Here is a 27,148-nt window from a genome sequence, read left to right as displayed (position 1 = left end):
CTTTTAAGTAGGAAATTAACCCAGGAACTATCCAACTATCTAACCACATTTATTTCTTAACTCTTGCAGCCATCATGCAACCCGTCGCAATTCCTACTATGACAGCAGCGGCAGCAGCAGCGCTGGCGTCGGTGTTGCTGCGGCCGCATCGACTGGCGGCACGGAGCGCAGCGGCGCCAAGACGAGCAATGTGAACTGCAGCAGCAGCAGCAGCAGCGGCGGCGGCGGCGGCGGCGGCGGCAGCAGCAGCAACAGCAACAACACAAATAATGCGAGTGGGTCAACCAAAAAGCTATCGCCGGCAACGGCGGCCAGCTTGAGAGAGGTCAAGGATTGCTCCGTGACGTTGGCGGGCGGCGTTGGCGTTGGCGGTGCTGTAGGCGTGGGCGTGGGCGTGACTGGCGGATCCAGTGCAGCTGGCAACAGTCTGCCGCCAGCTGCGGCGCAGTCACCCACAGAGCAGGCCAAAAGCCAAATGGCCGCTGTGGTGGCCGCCGCCAGTGTTTCGCCTTTCATGAGCAACTTTTTGCCCTTCTCGGGTGGCATTTTTCCAATGATGGACATGAGCAGCACACAGGCGCTGTTAACGCTGGTAAGTTGACCACCCAAAAAGATGTTCGGCCTGGCTCAGATACAACCAACCCGCCCCCCTCTCTCTCTCTCTCTCTCTCCTCTCTCTCTCTCTCTCTCTCTCTCTCTCTCTCTCTCTCTCTCTCTCTGTGTTTGTTGCAGGCGCGTGCTGCCAAAGATGCTGAGATACAGCAAATATTGCGCGGCAAGCAGCAGCAACAGCAACAGCAGATGCAGCTTAAAGGCAGCAGCTCGAATGCCTCATCGCCCAGTGCCAGCGCCTCGAGCACGCCACGTCCCAGTCTAAATGCCGCACTGCAGCAGGCGGCGCAATTTGTTACACCCGCTTTAATCTACTCGGCGCAACTGCAACAGCAGCAGCAGCAACAGCAGCAGCAACAACAACAATCGCATCACGCCTCGCGTCAGTCTAGTCCACGTTCCAATGCGGAGGCTGCTGCGGCGCCCAATGCTGCAGCTGCAGCAGCGGCGGCGCCGCTAGACTTGAGCTCCCAGCCGCCAGCGGCCAAACGTTTTAAGGCTGAATCATCCACAACAGCAGCAACTGTTGCTGCCACTGCAACTGCAACATTGGGCTTGCTGGCGGCACGTCGTACCAGCTCAACGACAGCAGCAGCAGCAACAACATCATCTAGCACACCATCCCCGCCACTTACGGAGCAGAAGCCAACACTGGATACAGCCGAAGGGCAAAACAACGCCAACGCAGCAGCAACATCAGCAACATCAGCAGCAGCAGCAGCAGCAGCAACATCGCCAGCGGGCACAGTGCGTCAGTGTCAGGCGCAGAGCGAGGAGGTTAACTCCTGGTCTGTGGACGATGTCTGCAACTTTGTGGGTGGAATTGATATATGCGCCGAATACGTTCAGGTAAGCCACATTTACCAGCTATAAAACCAGCTTAGGCCCAGTTTTGCCCAGTTTTGCACGGGCAACTTTGGTTGATTAAGCTTCGATTTCGTAGCCACATGCAAATTGCTTTAAATTGCCACCGCCCCACTCCGACATTCCATCCGAACATCTAATTAATGTTTATGGTCTGCAAGCGCAACACAACACTGTTTGTTTGTTATCTAGATACAAGCCCACGCTCGATTAAGATAGTGCGCAAGAGAGACAGAAAGCTAGAGGCAGAGAGGGAGAGAGAGGAAAGATAGTCGGGGCAGAACCAATTACCATGTACTCAAAGTGTATAACCAATCAGTATATCTTCAAATCTTTAAAATAACAAAATTGCAACACGTAAAAAAAAAGTGTTGAGAAAGGATAAAGTAGATTGAGGTTAAGATTGACATGAGATTTTGATTGCAATTGAGACATGCACAACTCTGCGCAAACTATTTAAATATCTGGAAAATTAAAAGGACAAACGTTACAAATTTTTTCTTATTTACATTTCAATATATTTTTCTATGTTTATTTTTAACATTTTCTTGATTCACAAATAATCTTGATAGTGCTAGACAACAACAACTCAAGTGAATAGTATTTCAAAACTAAACTTATCACCGTAAACCCCAGCAATAGATCTGATAATAAACTAATATAAACGACTGAAAAACGCGCGAAAAGATAAGATAATTTCCCGAAAGAAATTAAAACAATAATCAATAATTCACTAAAGAGCCCAAACGTAAGCGTAAACGTAAATCAGTTCTTGGTTATAAACGAACCCAATCCTATCGCATTTGGCTGCCCCTATACCATTTATGCTATGATTAAATACTGAAAATGTCTTGTTAGATTGTCAATAAATCAATTGGAAAATCTTGCCAATCATATCATTTACAGCTAACCCTAGACAATTTATTCTATAAATAGATCCATAGTTCGATTCTGTGCTCAACTCCGATTCAAGCATATTGCGCCCCTATATACCATTTATTTTATGAACATATGCCAGATTAATGAGTTAAATATCCTTGGTGTACTAACCCTATACGATGTAAAAAGACTTCGTCTGTGTTCTCTTCCCAAGGAATGGATTCCACAATATCATCCCAGTTATAATTAGATCTGAGCGAACCTTCACTATAACAACTTTAATTCTATTCAATTATATCCCATATACAGCTGCACCTATGCCACTTTTTTTGATGGTTTGATCCTAATGAGCTTTACCTTTTATAATCCTCACATTACAGTTGCCCCTATATCATCCATCCTATGGCCCCATTACTGTCAAAGTTCATTTACCCAATGGCAATTCGCACTTTTCAAAAGTCATGAGTCCGCAAACTGTCGGCCCAGCTTCCTGTCAGCCCCATTGGCATGCCGCAAGATTAACTATGCGTTTGAACTTGGCTGGGAGGGACGGGCAACTGGCAACTGGCAACTGGGAACTGGGCTGTATGTGCACCGGGATTTGAACTCCATTGGCGGCCATTAATATTGTTTGTGTGTGTGTGTGTGTTTGCCACGCGAGCGTCGCCTCAATGCGAATGCTTGTTGTAATAAAGCTGCGAATGCGGCCAAGTGCTGTGGCATCTATCTAACTGGCCTAGCCGAGTGCTCTGCCCGTCTGCCCGTCAGTCCGTACGTTTGTCTTTCTGTCCGAGCTGGTTGTTGGCTCGGCTGCTGCTGCTCCACATAGCTCGATGTTGTACGCTGTTGTTGTGGCCCAGGTGATCTTTTACGACCAGTTCCGGCAAGTTGAACGACTTTTGATCGGTCAGCCGCTTGCGGTCGACGATCGGTCAACGTCAGGCGTCATTAAAGCCACAGTCAGAGCCAGAGCTAGAGCCAGAGCCAGTCCACAGATCCTGCTACACGCGTTAATGGAGGTGAAAACACGGCCACAGTCGCCACAACGCAAGCTGGCCTCGACTAGCCTCAAACTCAAGCCTCGACTGCAACTCTTGCAAAAAAAAAAAAAAAAAAACTAAGATAGCGTTAACAATTAACATGAAGCTGGCTTAAGGTGTTGACACATTTTGATGCATATTAGCCGCTAACATGCTCGCATAGCCAGGTCTCCTGACTCCTGCCGCTTGCCGCTCACCACTTGCCACTTGCCACATGATGATGTGTCAAAAGTCGCCTAATTAGCGGGGCCCCAAAAGCCGCTTAACAGCAACGGCCCATTGAAATCTGCTTAGCTTTGGCCAAAACAGTTCAAAACCGACATTTGCTGATATGCGCGAACCAGTTTAACTATCAAACGCACACACACACACACACACACACACACACACACACACGAATCCGCCCCGCCCCTCTTCCCACCACACCCTCTTTTTGATATTTTTTTTTTTTTTTGTAAGAGCGCCAACAACTCCGCCCCATTTTGCGATAGACAAAAAGCCAATTGGCGTAATATTCAATTGAATTTATGGCCACAACGACACTTGGCCAGTTTCTGCCCCAAGACTTACACCTTTTGTGGCAGCCAGCGCTGAGTTGCATGCAACTTGTTGCTGTTGTTGCTGTTGCTGTTGTATGCCACATGCCTGCTCCGGTCGCACGTTAGAAGCAACTTTGTCGCTGGCTTTGGTGCTGTCTGGAGGCTTTTGAGATATTGCGGAGGTTGTAAATATTTAGTGCAGAGGTTGCTGCGCAATCCAATATATATGAAGACATTGAGAACTGGTTCAGTGACATTGGCCGGGCCTAGACCTGCGACTCGGACTGCGACTGCGACTGGGCCCGGGGCCTCGGCCTGGGCCTGCGCTGCTCCGCTTGTCGCATCATGTTGCAGTCGGGGCCCCAAAGAGCGGCTGCAGCAAGTGTTATTGATATTGCTCAGACTTTGGTCACAGATTGGCATGCACTGAAAGACAGCACACACACTCGCACACGCACGGCCAGCTAGATATAACCATAAGTTGAAAAGATCTCGAGTCGAGTTTGCTGACCAACCAACCACGCATGGGTGGCTCGATGCGACGGTTTATTATCGCCCCACCATTCCGTAACGTTCATGCCAAATGCAGATGAAGTTATAACTAAACTTGACCATCAGCTGCCTTTGCTGCTGCACCCTACAGCTCTGTGCCAGCAGGATGCGATATTTTTTATATATATAACTATTTTTTACATCTCTTCTTTTTTCTTTTGCATTTTAAATGCACTGATTTATGGCTATATTAAGGCACAATAATAATTTCTATGCGTGATCACAGCAGCTGCAGCTGCTATGCAGACAACCATCTTTACCCCTCTCTCTTTCTCTCACTCTCGCGCTCTCTCTCTCTTTTTAGAAGGGTAAAAAGGTTATAATGCCTTTGTGCTAATATATGAAACAAACAGAAGAGAGCATTTTTGATATTCCAATATATATATATATAGATATATATACTAGCAATAAATAAAGCATAGATACTATAGAAATCTTATGGTATAATTATGAGCATATGAGTATTATATATGTATATATTATATATATATATGTTACGTGTAAACATGCATGCATGCATGTATGCATGTACGTACATACATGTACGCATGCATGCATGCTTGCATATATACAATAGAAACATGCATACACATGTTAACTAAGGACTAAGCCCAAAAAATCTTCGAATCACATTCTCCAACGAGGAAGCTTGAATTCTGCGAAAAGTGTGAAATACGTCGTCGATTCGCTTCGGCATTAACAGACATTCGCATGTGATATTTTGGAGAATAGATTTTTTAGGGTATCTCCTAGTCGGAGACTTTCAGCTCTGTTATTTTCGAATGTGCCGCGTGCTGCATTTCAGAATTTGTTTGCTAAATTGCCAGCGATTGAGTTTGTGTCTCTTGCCTTGAATTATGCCTTGATTCAGTCTACTGAGACAGCAGGTTGCATTGCGGGGGCAGAGATCATATTAAGATTAAGATGTGCATCAATAACCAACAGTATCCTTAATAACTAGAAGTATATATATATAAATATATATAAATCGAAGATGAAATATTTTATTCAGTGAAATTGCTCTTAAAGGTTAGTTTTAAGTGGCGCTACTTTTGTTTGACTGGTTAATAATGATTTGAAACCCTGAACACATATTTTCTGCTGTCTCTATGACCTGACTCTGTTGATCTCGCATCTTTTAAACATCAGTTGTATTATTATTATATATTGAAATATCTCAGAAGCTCAACCGTAAAGCTGTTTCACCTGTATCTCAACTGTTTCTTTATTATTTCATCTGTGTATTTTACTCGTTTGCCCATTAGTCACACTTATCTATCATGCGAATTCTAGTGTACTTAATCAAAATGTAATACTGTAATTTCCCACCTGAATGGTTGAGTATTTTCTGCTGCCACTTCAAAGCTTAAGCTTTGAACTTGCCTGCCCTAAATGGCCCGAATTAGTTTTTGTTGTTGCTGTTGTTCTTGTTGTTGTTGTTGTTTTGCAGTTGTGTCTGAGAGTGTTTCTGTGTGCGTGTGATGACATTCAGGAATGTTTCCCAAGACCAGACACAGGCTACAAGCTCTGAACCTCAACAAAGCTGTCAAAAAAAAAAGAGAGAAAAAAAAAACGGCAACCAACGCGGAACTGTCTGTCGCCCCTTCCCCCCTCCCATGGCAGCAACAAGCCAAGCAAACTTCATAGCCATTTGCTGGCTTGTTTGTCTTGGCTTGTAGTATCTCCATCTTCGGTGTCGGGGTGTTCGGGTCTCTCGGCTCGGGCCAAGTACTTAGTTGTACTCGTCGCCATCAGGCCGTCATAGTCGCGGTCGTACTTATTGTATTTGACATGCCAAATGCCAAAAGTACACGTAGGCGTCATAAGATTCATGACTCGAACTCGAACTCCGAAAACGAAAACCGAAATACGAACAAAAAAAAAAAGAGAGCTTATCTGCATACCGCCGTACTCTGTATACCCTAAAGAGAGCTTAAAGAAAATCTGCGTACAACTAAATATTGCCATTTTATACAAGGGTTTATGATTATTAAAATATGTATATAGACTATAATTAAGGTTTTGCTTAAGATTAGATAATATAAAGAAGAAAGAACAAAACTTAATTTATTTATCAGTTGTCATCTGTTTGAACTAGTTTCATCATATTTACTTCTTACACCAATAAGAAGTTTCAGAGTAGTATATTATTAGAACTCAAAAACATTCGAGTTTGGCAACATCCTGCTTTGCGAAACGCCCCCTACTATATATATTACTTTATATTTGAGGATTTAAGGGATCACCGATGCCAGTTACACATTCAACGACGCCTAGTTATTGCCCGTTGTGTTAGGGTATTCGAAACGAGAGAGAAAAAAAAACCATGGCATGCTTTAGCCCACGGTGTCGTGTCGCAGCCGCTGAGAGTCGAACGTTCTGCCCGGGCTGAGCAGACGTAGACGGAGACTGAGACTGAGACTGAGCCCAGGCACAAGACAACGTGTTATTGTTGCTTGGGTTCACATAAATGTCAAGCAGGCAACAGCAAATGCATAACTCGAACTCGTACATGCTCGCATACATAGATATATACTAAGTATATATACATATACATATATATATAGAGTGTAGATCGCCTTAGCTCTAGATATTGCGGCACAGTTAACGCCCCCGCTCAAACATTGCAGTTGGCCCTCGACTGCAGCTCGTATGCATTTCAAAGTCGACCCTATTATTAGGCGCACAGTTTCATATTTCAGCATTACAAAACTCAACATCATCATCTGCATTACAATAACGATCATCTTCAGCCTCATGATCATCGTCAGCATTTTGCACAAAATGTCAAGCTCCTACTCCCTCGCCCTCGCCCTTGCCCTCTCCCTTAAGCTCTTTGTATATTGCGCAGGTTTCGCACTTGTCACTTGAGCCTGAGCCCAGAGGTCTCTCTCTGTTCGACTTTACATTTGAGTATGTCTGCTCTTTATCTGTTTTCTAGCTGCATCTCTTTTGTGCATTATTTGTTGATCTCAGCTCGTATTAAAGTTCGATTTTTTATCGCATGGTCTCGGTCGTTAGTTTGGCTTTTCGCATAGACCTTACCACCATCCATAACTGTCACACATGCTGGCTAAAAGTTTTATTTAATTTTCGGTTTTCTTACTTTTCCCCACTCTCGATTGCTCTTATTGGCCCGTTGCTATTTGCCATCTCGTTCTGTGCCCCGATTTTGGTCTATTCAATTGATTTGGAAAGTTGCATTAAAATGCAATTTGAGCCATTTGGGGCAAAAAGCAAATTGTTGCATATGAGTTGGGCTTTTGCAGGAAGTTGCCGCGGGAAATGACTTGGCTTGCAGCAAGTGCAGTTTGTGGGCTTTTCAAAAGGCAAAGGTTTCTTTTCATTTCTTATTATTATTATTTCTTTCGGACGGATAGAAGTGAATTTGTTACAGCACTTGAATTGTATGACTTGCCGCTTTTGTTGGTTACAGCTTAATGCTTAATGACATATTAAAGATCAGAAGTTAATGCTGACTCTGTTTTCTCGAGTCAGTTTTAACGACCTGTGTCGATTAATACTCGTATGTCGCTCATAATTTGATTTAGTGCTTAGCTTAGCTTAGTGTTGGGCAAGGACTTGTAGAAAATGCATCTTTAATTTTTGAACACTTAACAAAATGATATCGCAACTTTTATCCGTATATAAACTTAGATATTTATCTCTTCTTTATCGATTTTCAATCTTACTCTCTCAATTTGGAAGACTGATTCAGTCCTGTAAAACTATTGAAAGTGTTATCGCCAGCTATCGATTATCGATGTTAACTCAAGCACTATCGATATTTTGTAAAACATCGTCGACAGTAAAGATATAAACATTTCTTAACATTTGTGCATTGTTTCGATTATATTATGATTTTCTATTACGATCAAATACGTTTATCGATAGTTTTAATCGATAATCTAATTTAATTGCGACTATCGATAACTTTTTAACAAACAAAATGTTCGATTTGACATATATTTGTACTAAAATTAACAATATTTTCACTCAACTCTCGCTTGCCGATTTAATCGGATCAAAAAAATCTTGTAAGTGTTATGGTTATAGCGCCTCAAGTTGCGTTGCCTTTATGCATACTAACGGTATAGGCAGAGCTTTCATATAGCCCCAAAGAAATGCCTGGCCTAAACAAAAACTGGCCTAATGATTATAAACGTAACGATCTTGGCCAGGTTGCAGTTGTTGTGCTTGTTCGTGTTGTTGTTTTGCGGCGTTGGCGGTCAACGCATTATCAGCTAGCCTCAGTCAACAGCAACAAAACTGCCGCACACGAGACAACAGGCAACAACAACAGCAGCCAACTGAGGCAACTGAGGCACGTGCTAAACATGCAACTCCTACTCTTGGCACGGCCAAGGCAGCAGCCAGAGCCAGAGCCACAGACACGACCGACCACCATTCAGTCTCAGTCAGTCACTTTTGGGCTTCATGTTTGTGGCTGCATGCGGAGTGGGTGGGGAAAGGTGTGCGGCCCAAGAGCAATATGCTAGCCATTAATCCATGAATTACTTAAAACCACATTCCGTGCCCGCCCCGGCTAACTGCTGTGGCGGCGGCGCGGGGCAACATTTAAATTGCCCGCTTACCGCCATATTTCAATATATTGGCAACTCGTCGTCGTCGTCCTCATCCTCATCCTCATCCTCATCCTCGCCGGTTGCTGGTTGCTGCTGGGGGCCGCCTACAAAAATCGCAACGACAAGCAATTTCTTGCTGTTCCTTTGGCGATTTTTTTTGCCCACTTTTCTTTTTTTGCTTTTGATATTGTTGCACGATAATGATGTCGTCTGTTTGATGATGTTGGCCATGGCCAAGGAGCGCAGTTAGAACAATCACCTACATTGAAGAACTTGGCAACTTTGGGGCAAAAATCACAGCACGAAAGCAAATGATTGCAATCGACGACGAGAATGTTGCTGCTGCAACTGCAACTGTTGCTGCTGCTGCGGCTGCTGCTGCTGCTGCTGCAGGCCATGCAAGTTGCAGCCGCCGCATGCTGGTGCAGAGGTTATATGCAGCGAAGGTTAAGAGGTGGCCACACGGCGCACAGAGCTGCCATTTAACTGACAGCCAGCAACAGCAGCAGCAAAAACCAAGTCAGGCAGCAGCAGTCCAAAAGAGAGAAAGAGAGTGAGATCCCAGCCATGACTGGAAGCAACAAAAACAATCACCGAAAAGAGTGCTCTTCTTTGTACTGATCGACTAGACAATACCCTATCCTAACTCAGCAACACTTTTTGAAAAACCCAATCTGTAATAACTCTTGTTTTATTTTGTCTGATTAACTCTTAAGTGCTTATATCGCAAAAATCCACGCTGTTTCGCTAAGAGAAATGTCTGCCTTGAGAAAATTGGGTCTTTAATCGATATTTATCAATTTTGTACAAATTGTGAGATCTGTTGAAAAAATACATATATACTTATATACTGCATATGATAAACAAAGACCTACATTTTCGGTTCTGATCAGGAATCTATATTGAGGAGCCAAAAATCATCATGCCCTTTCTATCAGTTTTCAATAAATGCGGGGTATTCAAACCCCAGTCCGAGACCGAAAGTCAAATGCCAAGCAGCAAAGATCAGGGTTCGGGTTCGAGTTGGAGTTCGGGATCCCGCATTGCCGGATTCGAAAAAAGAAGCAGGGCCACAAGTCCCGGCAGGTCGGCAGCGGCAGCGGCAGCGGCGTCGACGTCGCTCGTGGTGTGTTATCAAAGCTGATGATGATTATACCCACTTGCACGCCTTTTTTGTGTGTCTCCCCCCAGCTGCAGTTGCCCCGCCCCCCCTCTCGAAGCCAACAGGAAGCCGGCATGAGCTGAGCCACTCTTCAAAAGCCTTTGCCAATTGACTACTCGTCGTCGTCGTTGTTGCTGCTGCTGCTGCCGCCGCATACCCTGCAACACGGTTCCTGCTGCTGCTGCTGCAGCAACAGCTCTCGCAGCTCGTTGCATGCATTATTATTATGCGCATGCGCACAGTTGGGGCATATAATCTAAAATTGTATCTTTGGCGTGTAACCCGGGGCACTTTCTGCCGCTGCTGCTGCTGCTGTTGCTGTTGCTTCTCCTTTTGCCTTTTCTTGTGGCAAAAAAAAAGAGAGAGAAACCAAAGGTAACCAAAATAAACTGATTATGTGCCCCACTCGAACTCCGCGCACCACCTCAAGATGCTGCCAAAGAAAATTAACAGCGCTCGCTGTAGTCGAGGGTCTTCAAGGGTCTTTGGGGTTCTTTGAGGGTCTTGCCGTTTCTTCACTACAGTTAAAACCTTTTCTTTTGCTGCTTTCCGTTGGGTCACATCAAATTTGCTAATATTTTGACCCCAAGATATAATATTGTGCTGGTCATGATTGCACGCTGGGCTGAAACTCTTGAGAGCTGTATAAATGTCTATATTTATATAAATAATATAGGTAATATAAATATAATAATAATTTTATTTATTACTCGAGACTAAGATATTTTTTTCGATATATTTATCGATAAAAGTTGGTTATTAATAGAAGTTAATGTATCTATATAAAATTCTGGATTGTTACACATTTGTAAAAATTATAAAATCGTTTGCAAGATATTGCAATTTTATCGGTTTGCGATATGTCCATAAATTAATATAACCTTCGATATGTTTTCATATCGATAAATTAACTCTGAATAGCTATAAATTTCCCTAAATTTTAGTAGATATTAATAAGATTTCTTATACTAAATTTCTGCCTTCAAAGCAAGTTGCACATTTCCCGATCGAACCACTGTAGCACGACTTCATTATGCTTGCGGCAGTAGCTGTGAAAAGAAAAAACTTATTTATTACCCAACCCAGAGTCGGACACTCGGCCACAGGCTGGCCAGATTTCGATGGGCCTTTAGGGCAGCCTTTGTGTAATTTACTAAACTATCTAATAGAATAAGCGAGCTTTTTGTTTAAAGCAGCAGTGCAAAGCGTTGCCCGACTGTTAGAATCAATCAAGCGCTCAACTAAACTGGGTCTCAATGCCAGAGCCCAAGCTCAATTTCCAACACCTTTCGGCTAGTGCGCGTGCCCAAGCGATTGCCATTTGTTGCAGTTGTTGCTGCTGCTGCTGCTGCTGATCTTGTATATGCCACATAGTTTGCCATTGTTGCCGGCAACATGCCCATCAAGCTGGCGCAGTATTGCGGATGCACTGGCCCAGCCCTTGGATTGGCCCTCGGATTGGCCTGGCTCGGCTGGAAGGGGGATGAGCCCACCTAGTATTGCCTGAATGCGTAACAAGATCAAACCGCAGCCACCGCACACCAGAGGATGTTTGGCATTAAGCGTAATTGCTGGTTGCTCCGGTCACTCGCCAGTCAGCCAGCCAGCCAGCCAGACAGCAGCAGCAGCAACAGAGAAACGAAATACAAAATCATTAAATACTCGTACTTGGTAGCTACCAAAATCAAAGCCAAAGTCACAAGTGGAGTGTAGCCAAACAAGTCAACTTTTTAGGTGGGCAGATCGCTACAACAACCAACTGGGCAGCAGCAGCAGCAGCAACAACAACAACAGCAGCAACAGCAGCAACGGCCAGCCAAAGGTTGTTGATGGGCCACGGCGACTGTTGCTGCTGCTGATGCTGACGGCAATCAGGTCGAACTCGTAGCCGCAGTCGAGTCGCTTTTGGCCAGACATGAAGAATTACAATGAGTAGGTAGTTGGGCGCAATTGCCACAGCAGCAGCGCAGCAGCAGCAGCAACAGGCCTCAGTTGCTGTCTTGGCAGCAGGTCGGCCCACGTTCCTCGAGCCGACGCGGCTATGTGGACTGCTCCCGGGCATAGGTAGCACAAAAAGCTGTTCAATTTAGAATTCAAATTGTTGTCTTCGCTTGTGCCCCTTGCTGCTGCTGCTGCTGTTGGTGGTACATTTAAAGTTGTTGCTGCTGTTGTTGTTGTTGGGCTCCGGCTTTAAGGTTAAGCAGGTCAAAATCCGTACAACTAAATTGAGCGCAGAAATACAATTGAGCTGCTGCTCGGCGCTGCAGCTTGAAATTCATTTTTGTGTGTGTTTGCCCCGTTCAAATTAAAATGTATTTCAACAGCAGCAGCACCAGAGAGCGTGAGAGAGCGAGAGAGAGGGGGAGCAAGCGAGACAGCAATCGATGACCAGAAGCAGCCAGAAGCACTTTTGTAGCCGCTTATTAGTGCGCCCTTGTGTATATTTTTGTATTTTATTTTGGTTTTTTATTATTACTGGGCTTTGCTTTGCTTATGAAAAGGGTCCGCGGCACGTTTCGCATTTGACGCTTGAACAGGATCCGAGCTCAACTTTTGACTTGCGCACGGACTGCTATTCATTTAACTTCTTATGCTTCTCCTTTTTTTTTTTCTCGGTTTATTCCTTCTTTTGATTTTTTTGTTAATGGTTTTTCGAAATGCCGAAAAAAAAAGTAAATCTAAAACTAGAATTGCTTTTTACGAGTCTCAAAACTGACCAGTTCTATGTAAATATTGCGCAACAAAATGACTTTATTTGGCCGAAATTCATTTTTATTGATCTATGAAAGGCGCAAAAAAAGAGACAACTATTAAAAGAAAAACTTGAAATGTCATAAACTCGAGACACACAAATATTTACGACTTCTCTGGCAACCGAATCCAATCAACAGTTCACGAGCTCATTTTTTTTTTTTTCGTTGGTCGACAATCTCTGGATTTGAAGTCGGTGTCAAAACTTGAACTATAAACTTGATTAGATTGAAATGTTGTAGGCCGCGTGTTGATCCAATGCTGAGATGAACCATTCACGGTTCGAGGGCTCAGAAAGAGTTGTGTCATAAACCCAATCGAAACTTGAGGAATTTCCATTCATTTGTCTATTGTTCGAAAATATCTTTAGGCTCGAAAATATTTTTGGTGTATATTTATTTTTGGCACACGCTTAGGAATGTATAATTTATGTTAAGATTCAACTAACTTTCATATGCTAAACGGCTGAAAAGATTTTAATTTGTTGTAGAACACACAAAATCGCTGATAATTTTTATCTTAGACTTTTTAAAAGTCACACCAAAAAATTAGCATTAAATGGTGCTTTCAGATTATTTACTGGATTAACTGTCAGCCGAACCATTTAGTATGAAATTTATTTACGATATTTAGCGGGAAATAAAATGGGTGGAAATAAATTGATAAATATAGTTTTGTACAATGATATCAATATTAAGTAAAGCAGTTGTAGTTTTTAATCCTTTCGTAAATGTGCTGCCAGACTTGTACGATTTTACGTTAACTACTAATTCAATTGCTTAAGCGATCTGGCAGCACCAAGTCATTATTGTTAAGTTGGCTGCACTTCCAAAATCGCTTACAACTGGCCTACTGAGTATCTGCTAGTCGAGTATCTCTTAGAGTTAAAGTCCATTATTGTCTTTTCTCATTTCTAACGCTAACAACTTGGAGCACAGTTGCATTTCGTTTGCCTTTTGTTTGATGCTCCAAAATGATTTGCATATTTCCATATTTTTTTTTGTAAATTGCCCCCGTTGCCGGCAAGTCCAATTACATTGCGTGCAGCAGCAGCAGCCGCAGTAGCCGCAGCAGCAGCAGCAGCACACATGGTATTCAATTGGAATTGAAGTTCGAGCTGGAGTCGGAATTGGAGTTCAAAGTCAAGACCGAGTCGCACATTCAAATCTGTTTTCGATGGTATTGTTATGGTTAACTTTGCCGTCTAGTTAAAGCCAGAATCTTTTGCTGTTGTAGTTGTACTTATTCGCATTGTTTTTGTTGTTCTATTGTTGCGCTGGCGCTGCCTTGTCAATTATTGGTGGAACAGAATTTAGAACGCAAAATATAGTTGGTAACCACAAAGACACCAAATCAAAGCCTCCATTCAGCTAGTTTTTTGTTGTTCCCGCTTTTGCTGTCTAGCGAATTATGACAGTCCCAGTCCACATCGAAGTCATACAAGAAGCCACCAATTTCCGGTATGCATTCAGTTCATTGAAGTCTTTTTTGTCTCGTTCTTAACTAGGTATTGTGGGAAATGGTTAGGTCGATTTTTTAAACTAATTTAATTGTAAGCTAACTGTCAATAGTTTCTTGCAGCGCAGCTCTACTTGAGTTTTATAAAAAAAAAACTAGTTCTTTTTCTTATAACTAGTCTTAAACATTAGCAGAGTTTTTAATGCAATTTTTTCATACAAATTTCCCCTTAAAAGTTTTTTCTATCTTTATTTAATATTGGTTAAAATAGCTACCAAGCGATCTGGCAACACTAAATAACTTTATTGTCTTATTAAGTTGGCTGCAAGTTCAGTAAACAACGAGTTGAAGCTCATTCTTTGTTTTATTTAATGCGCTCGCGGATTACTCCAGCGATCGAAAGTAAGCAAAGAACGATATTTTCAGTAAATAAAAGAGCGGTCTATAAGTTTTAAAAAAGAACTAGTTAACACACTTACCTCCTTATCTTAAAATATTTTGTCTTGTTATTTGATCATTTAAACGCCAATTTAAACTAAACTTATGTTATCTTTTAATTGTAGTTTATAAAAGTTGTTATTTAAACTATTGAGTCTTCGAATTTGTATAAATTTCGTCTAAGTCTTAAGTCTTAAGTCTTTTTCTAGATTTTCCTACTTAAAGCTAGGTTTGCTTATGATCTCAGCTACGTTTTGGTCATCGACTGATCTATGGTCGTCAGGGTTTTGAAATTCAAATCTTTTTTGGGTTGATAATCGCCCTGATTGAAAAAATTCACACGGCGATGCATCTCCTCTTTGACTTTTCTCTTATTGAGATGAAACTCCTGCTCCTTAACGTCATTGTACTTTTTGCGATCATTTTCTAGTCGAGCCAGTAGCTCGAGATCAATTGTAGAGGCCCACGGACGGCGGGTGGTAATTTCGTCTTCGTAAAAAGCCGTATTATTAACCTCGAACGGATTTGGCTTGATAAATATGGCCATATAACCGGGCCGATTGATGTCACGCTCAACAGGAAAAACGCTTAAAAAACAGAATGGGAATAAAAAAATAAATCATTTTAATGTGGAAACGAACTTACCAAAAAGTTCGCTTTGAGCTATCCCATTTGGGACCCCACCAGGCGCCCAGCACCCGAAAGGGACACGAACGATTCCTGCCCGCATCCGACTCAATCACCTCACCCACCGAGACGAAGAGCAGGTCCGTTGTGTTCGCCTCGACAAGGTGCGCCTTGCGTAGCATGAAGAGATCATTAAAGCCGGAGATGACAACATTATCGTATAGATTGTAGACCAGCTCATTATTGTTATCCTGGCCAATGATGAGCATGGCCAGCCGCATGGTATTTATGATATGCGCCAGTGCTAGGAAGTTGATGTTTATGTCCTTGTAGTCTTCGGTTAGATAGCCAAAGAACCAGTGCCTCATGTGCAGACGAGCGGGCAGCTCCATGCGGTTCATCAATAGCCAAGGACCGCCCCAATGATTCTGGAACTCGCATAGAATCTTAACGGGCAGACCACGATCGCGGGCCAGTGTAACGCCAAAGACCTCATGCAATTGCATATCCTCGTGACAGATGGCTTCCGGATAATCGAAAAATTCGGAAGGATGCGGCGTGGCCTTTAGCCAATGCGGTGTGGTTGTCTCTGTATTTGTCGCTGTGGCTGTCTCTGTATTTGTCGCTGCGGCTGTCTCTGTATTTTTCGCTGTGGCTGTCTCTGTATTTATCTCTGTGACTGTCTCTCTCTTTATCTCTGTGACTGTCTCTCTCTTTAACTCTGTAACTGTCTCTCTCTTTATCTCTGGGGCTGTCTCTCTCTTTATCTCTGGGGCTGTCACTCTATTTGTCTCTGTGACTGTCTCGGTATTTTTCTCTGTGGCCCTCTCTTTACTTTTCTCTGTGGTTGTCTCTGTATTTTTCTCGATGGCTGTCTCTGTATTTGTCTCTGGGGCTGGCCCTATCGTAATCCTTATGGGTTTCTCTTTGCTTATATCTGTATTTTTCTCTCTAATTATCCCTATGCTAATCCTTGTGTTTGCCCCTGTGCTTGTAGCTGTGTTAATCCCCGAGTTTGTCTCTGTGTTTGTTGCTGTGTTTGCCGCCGTGTTTGTTTCTGTGCTTGTTTCCTTATTTGCCGCCGTATTTGCTTCTGTGTTTGTCGCTGTGTTTGTCCCTGTGCTTAGGTCTGCCGTGTTCCCCGTGGCACTTGGCCTCGTAGCGGCACTTCCCTTCCGTGTAGTCCTAGTGGTTTTTGGCTTCTTGGTGATAGTTGTAGTACTTGTGGCCTTGTTGCTGCCTTTCGGCGGACCTGAGGCTTTACTGATGTGTAAATCTGTTGGCTTGGCTGTAAATCATTTGCTACAAAATATATGTCGTCATATATTTTCAATATTTACCTCCTCCAATTTCAAACGTTTCGTCGGTGTTGGGATGCACATGCTCTAACCTTCGATTTTCGCTATCCGGCGGCTCATCTTGTGGGCAGATCTCTTTTGAGCTTATCTCTAATGTTTCCTGCTCGACTAAACTATGTGACCTGTCTTCTTTGCTCTGTCGTTCAGTCGATTCGGTTCCCGTTTTCTGCTCGAACTGACTTCCATAGCGATAGTTATTGAATACAAAATTGATGTAGTACGTCTGACCGAGCACCACCAGGGGCAACGCTGCCCATAGGCAACAGAGCAGCATTGTCTGAACCACCCAACCACAATAACACAGAGGACGGCACTGATTGACACGCCTCAACATTGGGTTCTCTTTATAGGCTCGGTTCCCGGCTGGAACGGATGTGTTTAGGCCCCAGTTGATTGCGATATCGCTTGGAATTTACGAGGTGTGCACACCCATAAAACTTCATTCGATTTGCATTTGGCTCGGCAACAGAGTCTCGGGTGAGCATGATAAACGCGAAACAACTTAGAAACCTTTAAAGCAAGAGGTGTTGCAAGAGATTGCAGGCAAATAATAAGAAGTATCCTAACGAACAGTAGTTTTTTTTTATTAAATACAACTCATGGAAGGAATCGGAAAGGAAGTTATAAATATTTATTATGCTCCTAAATAAATCCATTGTGGCTATTTGAATGGTAGGCAATTGAACACAATATAGTTTGCATCCCAATAAACGAGAAGTAACTTTCCATTTGCTAATTAACTCTTATATAATCTGTCATGTGCTCAGGCTGCAATTGTAAAATAGTTGAATACTTAAGATCAGGAAAAGTATGTGTGACCAGAAGAAGGGACAGCAAGACAGACTTCTATAATTTGATTCCCCTTTTTGAATTGAGGCTTGAAAGCCATAAGGAATAAAACAGATGCTAATTAATGTCTTCCCGGAAGAAATAATAAGTTAAACCTATTTTAATCAAACTAAATATAGAAGGATCTTACAACTATAAATAATAAGTATCATTCGATTTGTCATGTGAAAAACTAGAAGTTTGTTCTTTGGATTCCTTTGGGCCTGTGCCCTATTCAAACTATTTACAACCTTCCTGATCTTCGTGCTTGCCCAAACACCTAATTTATTAGACACAACAAATTCCACAGATTTCCTTTATTTATTGTATAATTTTTATTGCGCAAAATTCATAAATTGAAATGTCTTTGGCCTGCAGACACAGGATGCCGTAAACGCAGATGCATGAACGAGAGAAAAGTAGAAAGGCTGATTTAAGAAATGAAAGTGAAAGGAAGAAAGGAGCACTTACAAAACTTAGCTTTAATTCTCGAGGGGCTCCTCATAGTCCTGGTCGCCGAATTCCCTTTGCCCGTTGCCCTGTTGGCTTTCGGAGCTATCGTTCTCCTGATTGTCACGGCCGGAACCGGCCCTGCTGGCCCCATGGCCATGACTCTCGGAGCTCTCATAAATGGAGCGCACATAGCGACCGCCGAAGCTATCGTCGATGCTGATCTCATAGCTGCTGTGATGGCTGTGCTCCTTGTTGCCGCCCTTAGCGAGCGCCAGCTCCTCCTTCTGGCGCCGATCCACGGGATCATGGCTATCGCTGTCGTCGTCATCGTGCACTCTCTGATCCAACAGCGCGCTCTTGTCCTTGTTCTGTACGCGACCTGCCCGACTGTCACCACTGTCTCCCGCCCCAGCGCTGCCAGCACTCCTGTCGCCAGCGCTGCCAGCACCGCTGCCAGCATCGCTGCCAGCATCGCTGCCGCCGCTGTTACCGCGGTCATCGCTGCTGCCATCGCGGTCGCTCTTGTCTGCCTGTTGACTGTTGTCGCCGCTGGCGCGATCCCCGCTGCCTTCGTGTTCACTGCTGTGACCCCTGCTGGCAGGTCCCTCGGCGGAACCGCCTCCATTGGGTGGTCCCTTTAGGGCGTCGGATCCTTCGCCGCCCTCGCCATCCGGATTGTTGTTGTTGAATGCGAAATTCATGTAATACTTCTGGCCCAGCACGGCGGTGGCCTGCAGTTGCCAGAGCAACAGGCCTAAGGCGAGAATGCGTATGCTCAGCCGGGTCCTCATGATCCTCAACAGACTCTAAACAGCAGCCGTCCGGTTTTCTCTCTTATATATAGATGAGGGCCGTTCAGTGCAGCGAATCGCATTGCCCGCCCGCAATCGATTACGCTTGGGTCAGCCCCAGTCGACCCCACCATGAAGCACTCCCCCCCCAGAAAACATGCACTGCAAAAACAGTTGCTGCAAGACACAAGCAAAACCCTGCTCAAATGTCACATTTTTTTTTTCTGTTGCTGTCTTTGGAATTCAGACAAGCATAGTTCAATATTGTGACAAGTATTTGGCAAAAATTGAATCAATTTATTGTAACCCTTTTTTTTTTTTGATTATTCTTGAAACGATTTAGCTTGAGTGCAAATTTTTATATTCCTCATTTGAAAGAGTGTCAGCTTTCGAATAGATATGTTTGTAAACGGAATTGTAAAGTAAAGTAAAAATATCGTTAGCCCATAAATCGGAATCTAAAAAATGTTGCAAGGATTGTCTATAGAATATCTAAAAGCAAACTCTGCTAAGAATTATGAACATAAGTGAGACTTCTATAAATTTTGGTATAAAAAGACAACTTTAATTAGGGATCCTTGGGCATGCACGTATTTTGGCCAGTGTGTGGCCGCTGTGGAGGGCAGCTTTGTTGCACTGTTGCACTGTTGCACTGTTGCACTGTTGCACTGTTGCACTGTTGCACAGTTGCACAGTGGCAGTTCGGTTGGCAGACGGCGGCAGCTGTGTATGGCAAACAGGTTGAAAGCCGCGGCCGCGGCCACGGCCATGGAATTCAATCAGGGCCAATCTATAATAGAAATCTCATGTGGCGGTGGGCAACCAGCAGCCAGCAACTTGCAAGTAGCAAACAGCAACTGGCAACTGGCAACTGGCAACTGGCAACTGGCTGCGCCAGCCCACTTTCAATCGCTGTTGGCGTCGTGCGTTGCAAATATGAAAATGCTACTGCGCTCCAGCTCAACCAGGGGCAGCAGCAGCTAAAAATCGTTTTTCATTAACAATTTTAAAAGCTGCGCATTAATCACACACACACACACACACACACAGAGGCACACGCCCTCCGTTGCAAGCAGCAGCAGCAGCAGCAGCATGTTGCAAGCTGGTCATGCCGCATGCATAAATTTTGTTAGCTACAAAACTAATTCTTGCCTCTATATTTTACCTCTCTCACTTATTCGCTTTCTCTCTCATTCTTTTTGCAGCACTTTCGTGATCAGAGCATAGATGGCACGGGCTTGCCGCTGCTAACCGAGGATCATTTGGTTAGCTCGCTGGGCATGAAGCTGGGGCCGGCGCTGAAGCTGCGCTCCATATTGGCGAAGAAATTGGGCGGGCCGTGTCCGTGTGTTGCGTGCGTTGCGCAGGCGCAACAAATGTTGGCACTGCAAACGGGTGGGGCAGCAGCAGCAACAACAACAACAGCAGCAACAACAACAACAACAGCAGCAGCAGCAACAACAGCAACAGCAACTGCAACAACAACTGCTGTAACTAGTTGCAGCAGTTTGTCCAACAGTAGCAGCAACAGCAGCAGCAACAGCAGCAACATGGCAGATAGTTGCAATGGGCCCAGCAACATGGCCAGCGACAACTTAGTTGCTGCAACAATGTTGCCCTGCAGCTTTGATGCTGCCGACAGCAACAATTACAGCAACAACAACAACAAGGATGCTGCCAGCTAGTTATTTGTCACAATCGAAATTAAATCAAAATAAACAAATATCAAATTAACAAAATAATATATATATACATAGTTTTATATAGTTTATATGCTAACAAATTGCATTTCAACTGCAAATGTTGTACCAAATGAGCTTTCAAATGAAAAGAAAAAACACATAAGTACTAATTTAAATCAAAACTAATATTAACTGAAATTTAACTAGGCTTAGCTAAAGTTGTGAACTTTAAGACAGCAACAACAATCGCAAAAGTCTTCCATTTGCATATAGAAATATAGAAAAAATAAAACAAACAAACAAAAAAAAAAACAACAAAAACAAAACAAACCAGATTTTACCAACAACACTTAAAGTTATAAAACAATCGTATATGAATAATTAATTAATTAATTAATGAAGCAATTTAGTCAATTTAAATGAGTTTTTATTATGAATTACATAACGATTTATGTACTTAAGTGCAATTGCTTTGCACTACATTTATAAAATAAATATTTATAATTTATTTAAAATATTTTTAATTTATATTTTCATTTCTTTGTTTATAACTGCTAGTCAGTAATTATTATTATATTTAAATAACATTCAGACAACTTAACAACAACAACAACAACAAATACAAGTTTCATTTATAAATTTGATTTCCTTATTTGTTTAGCAAAGAAAAGGCTATTTATTTTATATATTTTTATAACAATATATAATAAACATTTTATATAATATTTAAAGCTAGTTAAAAATCATTTGTTAAAAGCAACCCAAAAAGCAAAAAACTGTTGTTCAAATTGTTTACAATTATTTTTTTATATTTTGCGGCCATTGCACATTGGAATTCAAAATTCAGCATTAATTTAAGAGCTCCAAGACTTGAAGACAACATCAAACACACACACACACACACAACAGCAAAAAACAAATGCAAATGTATATATTGTTTATTTAATTATATTTAGCTTTTATATACTTACTATATACATATGTATATCTTTATATGTATTTTAACACTAGGCATCTGCAACTGACCAAGCAGCGTCGGTCAACTTAAAAATTATGTTTACGTTTAGACAAGAAAACAATTGATTTATTTTATTAAATATATATTGTATATTTAAACAAATACTTAGCTATTTTTCACAAGCAAATAAATTATAAACAGACAATACAATACAAAAAACGAGAATGAAAGGCTATCTTCGGCACACCGAAGATCTAATACCCTTGAAGACCCAACCTTTTCATAAAGCTTATAGTGCTTTGCCCGTATCTTAGAAGCACAGGGAAAATAGTAAATGCCGAGAAGGACAAGATATCTTGATAAACAAAACAGGTTTTTAATCAATAACCTAGTTTTTGACCGATCGTTTTTATGGCAGATGTATGATATAGTAGTCCGATGTAAATAAGATTTTGCAAAAATTAAGGGAGCATAGTGAAATCTTTAAATACCGTGTTTATTCAAAATATCTTGAATGACAAAAAAGTTTTCCATACAACAACTTAATTTTAATATCATAAATATAGCTATAAAACTGAGAGACTTGTTCGTATAGAACAGGACAGACGGACATGGCTCGGACAACTCGGCTGTTGATGATGATCAAGAATATATATACTTTATGGGCTTGGAAATGTCTGCTTCTATGCGTAACACATTTCACGTCAAAATTATAATACCCCAAATTTGAGCAACAAAATTCAAGCAACAGGACATATTTTTTTAAATTCGTCCTGTGTATTATTGATGCTGAATATGAAAAAAGGTCGCGAATTCGCTCTCCTTTTCAGCAGCCGACGTAGCAACTACGTGTAAGTTGTCTGAAAATTTATTGAAAATTATATATTTAAACTTTTTCTTTTATTTTCAGGACCGCGCTCAAAAGATCATGGACTTTTGACATGGAAGATATTGATATGCAGGGCTTTTGGCTTGGACTCTTTCGCTAAATGAAGGACTTTCAAGGCAGGACATGTTTGACTGGGATGATGAATCAAATATTTCCGGAATTTCGACCAAATTGTTGCCTACAATAAATCGAACAATAATTCTTTAAATGAAAAAATTAAACCTAAGTGTCCGAGCTGTAAGCAACAAGTCGAAGAGGCAATACGTAATGTTTTTATTTACACTTAAAAAAATGTAAAACCAACATCTAGTATTGGCAAACATCCAATAAATTATGGATTAAATAAAGATAAAATGAAAAATAATTTTGAAGTCTTTGTTTTTACTCTGGGTAAATTAAACAATTGCATAGCAGGGTTGCTATTAAAACGGCGGAGATATGTCGTTTCAGAACGACATATCTTATTTTCATTAATAAAACGGCGGAGATATGTCGTTTCAGAACGACATATCTCCGCCGTTTTAATTTTATTTAAACGGCGGAGATATGTCGTTTCAAAACGACATATCTTATTTTTGTTATTAACATGGCGGAGATATGTCGTTTCAGAACGACATATCTTATTTTCGAAAATTAAAACGGCGGAGATATGTCGTTTCAGAACGACGTATCTTATTTTCATTATTAAAACGGCGGAGATATGTCGTTTCAGAACGACATATCTCCGCCGTTTCAATTTTATTTAAACGGCGGAGATATGTCGTTTCAAAACGACATATCTTATTTTTGTTATTAACATGGCGGAGATATGTCGTTTCAGAACGACATATCTTACTTTCGTTATTTAAACGGCGGAGATATGTCGTTTTGAAACGACATATCTCCGCCGTTTAAATAAAATTAAAACGGCGGAGATATGTCGTTCTGAAACGACATATCGCCGCCGTTTAAATAACGAAAGTAAGATATGTCGTTCTGAAACGACATATCTCCGCCGTTTAAATAACGAAAGTAAGATATGTCGTTCTGAAACGACATATCTCCACCGTTTTAATATCGAAAATAAGATATGTTGTTCTGAAACGACATATCTCCGCCGTTTTAATATCGAAAATAAGATATGTCGTTCTGAAACGACATATCTCCGCCGTCTTAATTTTCGAAAAAAAGATATGTCGTTCTGAAACGACATATCTCCACCGTTTTAATATCGAAAATAAGATATGTCGTTCTGAAACGACATATCTCCGCCGTTTTAATTTTCGAAAATAAGATATGTCGTTCTGAAACGACATATCTCCGCCGTTTTCATTTTCGAAAATAAGATATGTCGTTCTGAAACGACATATCTCCGCCGTTTTAATAGGGAAAATAAGATATGTCGTTCTAAAACGACATATCTCCAGCGAAACTCAGACTATTTTTAGCCGGGCGTCGACTCTTTCGAATTACTCACCGAAGCTGCCCAAAAAATTCCACATAATAAAAACATCAGAATTTATTTATTTTTCAATATATTTATTTTGGTTCATAACATCGTATATTCATTGCTTAATTATTATTTATATAGTTATTTAAAAAAATTGAATATTTTACAGCATTGTAACAATTAGTTTTTATTTTATGTATCTACACTATGCGGGTATTATCCGGCGTTGCCCACGTAAGCTTTGTCTGGTCTTTTCCAGCTTATTTCCTTCTGTCCTCCCTTTTGTGAAGTTTACCTGAAATAAATAATATTTAATATATTAAAACAAGTCGTCGTTCAAATAATAATCAATAAATTTTTTAAACCAACCGATTTGTAATTTGTTTGAATGCCATTTGATAGTAAGGATCCGTACGAATTAAAAAAGGTATAACATTAAAAAATCAGACAATATTTACCCGAGATATTAAAAATAATCATCAAAAAGATTCGATACTTCTGCAAAGTTTCATAAGGATAGCTTTAAAACTGAGGGACTAGTTCGTATAGAAACAGACAGACGGACATGGCTTTAACGACTCGGTTGATCAAGAATATATATACTTAATGGGGTCGGAGATGTCTCCTATGCGTTACATATTTCACGACAAAATTATAATACCCTCTGCAAGGGTATAAAAAGGCATACCTGCCAGCGAATGCAGTTAACTGGGCGCTACGGAGAGCTGAACTGACCTCGAGTGCTGGGCGCCGCGCTCGGGTCAAGCGTAACCGTTGCGCCAAAAGCCAACCAAGGATGCACCACTGTAAAACCAATTAAAAGCACGCAGCTGGAGCCGTGTAGCCGCACTTCAACGTCTAATTACAAATTGGAGTCATTGAATTTAATCGCTGCAAAATCCGCATATGCACTTCTTATGCACTTGAGACACGCAAACTGATAGGCCCGTGGGCCCATAGCTCTGTCTTCATTCATTCGGTCATAACTGGCTGACTCTGGCTAACTGGAGCAGGGCAATGCCAACGATTCCCCCAGTTGACCTACCTTAACGTAGTATAAGTATTCCTACAATAAAGACAAGCAACATTATATTTGGGCTACCCCTACTATCGATTGCTATTAAAAAAATAAAATTCTTAAATGTAATCAATCAAAAACAAATTTCATACAAAATGTCAAAATAGAAACCGATATTGTTATTTCACTAAATTTCTTCTCTGTTCGTAATGAGCATCTCCAGAAGATGTATCAACAAATTAAATACTCCACGATAGCGGGGATACATACAGTTAATATTCTAAGATTTTGAAAGTTGAACCTTTATGTTATACAGAAACTTTGTTTTTTTTATTTAAACGTAATACTTTTGATAGAATTTATGAAATTCTTAACCATGATTGTGCAAGAAGTGTGTGTTTTAAACTTACGAATATCTAGTTAAGTCGCACTTTAAGCTTATCACATTATTCTATGTGGAAATGGGTGTAGCATCATTTTCGCCAAGTGGTGTTTTGCCGTTGCCATTCTGCTGCTTAGCCAGCTTAGCTTCTGGTAGTTCCTTGACCCCAGTTGAACCAAAACCTGCCTCGCCACGCTCGGTATCATCCAACTTGTCTTCCTCTTTTGGCTCCGGATAGAATATAAGCTCGCAAATGAACTGAGCAATGCGATCTCCGCGCTTGACCTCAAAGTCAGTGTCCGAATGATTAAACAAGACAACACCCAGGTTACCGCGGTAGTCCTCGTCAACAACACCGGCACCCACATCGATGAAGTTCTTTACGGCCAGACCGGAACGGGGGGCTACTCTCCCATAGGAGCCCTCTGGCAGCTGCACCTGAAGATCAGTCTTGACAATAGCCTTGCCATGAGCCGGAACTATGAGGTCGTAGGCGCTGCGCAAGTCAAGGCCGGCAGCTTTTTCGGATCCGCGCTGTGGCTCCAGCGCGTGCTCCGTGAGTTTGGCAAAACGCAAAACGCATTTCTTATCGGTTGGTGTTTTTGCAGTTACAATCTGCTGCTTGTCTCCTGGTAATTCCTTGACTCCAGTTGAACCAAAACCCGCCTCGCCCCGCTCGGTATCATCCAATTTGTCCTCCTGTTCCAGCTCTGGATAGAAGATGCGCTCGCAAATGAACTGTGCAATGCGATCTCCGCGCTTGACCTCAAAGTCTGTGTCCGAATGATTAAACAAGACAACACCCAGGTTACCACGGTAGTCCTCGTCAACAACTCCGGCACCCACGTCGATAAAGTTTTTCACGGCCAGACCGGAACGGGGGGCCACTCTACCATAGGAGCCCTCTGGCAGCTGCACCTGAAGATCAGTCTTCACAATAGCCTTGCCACGTGACGGCACCTTCAAGTCGTAGGCGCTGCGCAAGTCGAGGCCGGCAGCTTTTTCGGATCCGCGCTGTGGCTCCAGCGCGTGCTCCGTGAGTTTGGCAAAACGCAAAACGCATTTCTTATCGGTTGGTGTTTTTGCAGTTACAATCTGCTGCTTGTCTCCTGGTAATTCCTTGACTCCAGTTGAACCAAAACCCGACTCGCCTCGTACGGTATCATCCAATTTGTCGACCTGTTCCAGCTCCGGAATGGATATGCGCTCGCAAATGAATTGAGCAATGCGATCACCGCGCTTGACCTCAAAGTCTGTGTCCGAATGATTAAACAAGACAACACCCAGATTGCCTCGGTAATCCTCATCAACAACGCCAGCGCCCACGTCGATGAAGTTCTTCACGGCCAGGCCGGAACGAGGCGCCACTCTGCCATAGGAACCCTCTGGCACCTGAACCTGGAGATCGGTCTTGACAATAGCCTTACCACGGGCTGGAACTATGAGGTCGTAGGCGCTGCGCAAGTCAAAGCCGGCGGCTCGTTCAGATCCACGCTGTGGCTCCAGCGCATGCTCAATGATTTTGGCATAACGCAAAACGCATTTCTTATCAAGTTTCATTTTCTTAGCTGTTTGAATATCGTCAATAACAGGCGAGGCCATCTGCAATGTGTATATGAGGATTAATCACTAAAATAAATGTGAGAAACACCCAAAGTGGCTATCAAGTAAGTTGGACGTTGGTATCGACGCTAAAATATTGGCGGAATTTTGCAGTCAAACCAGCTGGCAGCTGCTAAATATAAAATAATCGATATATCAAAATGCAGTGTTGTGAAGAGTTACAAAACCAGGGACGTGATAGTTCGTTGAGTTTAACATTTTGCGTTATTATGCAGTTTACGTTATGGAA

At 42.2% G+C, this 27,148-nt stretch overlaps 4 protein-coding genes across 10 annotated transcripts in view; 1 reads left to right on the top strand and 3 right to left on the bottom strand.

The window, feature by feature from the left end:
* Samuel (SAM-motif ubiquitously expressed punctatedly localized protein) overlaps positions 1-21,740 on the top strand; it is a 71,387-nt gene extending 49,647 nt beyond the window's left edge. For all 6 annotated transcript variants that reach the window (XM_032438065.2, XM_070208773.1, XM_032438062.2 and 3 more), the window contains 3 exons: positions 70-592; positions 733-1,461; positions 20,144-21,740. In XM_032438065.2, coding sequence (XP_032293956.1) covers positions 70-592; positions 733-1,461; positions 20,144-20,623 — 1,732 coding nt within the window. In that variant the 3' untranslated portion in view covers positions 20,624-21,740. The remainder of the gene's footprint in view (positions 1-69; positions 593-732; positions 1,462-20,143) is intronic.
* LOC6627971 (uncharacterized) lies at positions 14,837-17,166 on the bottom strand. 2 transcript variants are annotated; one of them, XM_032438066.2, is made up of 3 exons: positions 16,849-17,166; positions 15,527-16,796; positions 14,837-15,468 (listed from the first exon to the last, which is right to left on the bottom strand). In XM_032438066.2, exons 1-3 carry the CDS (start codon positions 17,138-17,140, stop codon positions 15,129-15,131), a joined length of 1,902 nt encoding a protein of 633 aa, XP_032293957.1. In that variant the 5' UTR covers positions 17,141-17,166; the 3' UTR covers positions 14,837-15,128. The 2 variants fall into 2 exon arrangements, with proteins under 2 accessions (XP_032293957.1, XP_032293958.1); XM_032438067.2 differs by having other exon boundaries at positions 15,527-16,784.
* Acp32CD (Accessory gland protein 32CD) lies at positions 17,997-18,946 on the bottom strand. Its single transcript, XM_032438068.2, has 2 exons — positions 18,166-18,946; positions 17,997-18,066 (listed from the first exon to the last, which is right to left on the bottom strand). The coding sequence occupies exon 1, from the start codon at positions 18,936-18,938 to the stop codon at positions 18,177-18,179; it is 762 nt and encodes a 253-aa protein (XP_032293959.1). The 5' UTR covers positions 18,939-18,946; the 3' UTR covers positions 17,997-18,066; positions 18,166-18,176.
* Positions 21,741-25,072: 3,332 nt separating the features above from the next.
* Positions 25,073-27,019, bottom strand: dUTPase (Deoxyuridine triphosphatase). Its single transcript, XM_032438742.2, has one exon. The coding sequence runs from the start codon at positions 26,896-26,898 to the stop codon at positions 25,366-25,368; it is 1,533 nt and encodes a 510-aa protein (XP_032294633.1). The 5' UTR covers positions 26,899-27,019; the 3' UTR covers positions 25,073-25,365.
* Positions 27,020-27,148: the final 129 nt, after the last annotated feature.

This window comes from Drosophila virilis, chromosome 4 (genome assembly GCF_030788295.1).
Source record: "Drosophila virilis strain 15010-1051.87 chromosome 4, Dvir_AGI_RSII-ME, whole genome shotgun sequence".
Taxonomy (NCBI): domain Eukaryota; kingdom Metazoa; phylum Arthropoda; class Insecta; order Diptera; family Drosophilidae; genus Drosophila; species Drosophila virilis.
Note: the sequence above shows the minus strand (reverse complement) of the source record. Positions and strands in the feature narration are given on the sequence as shown.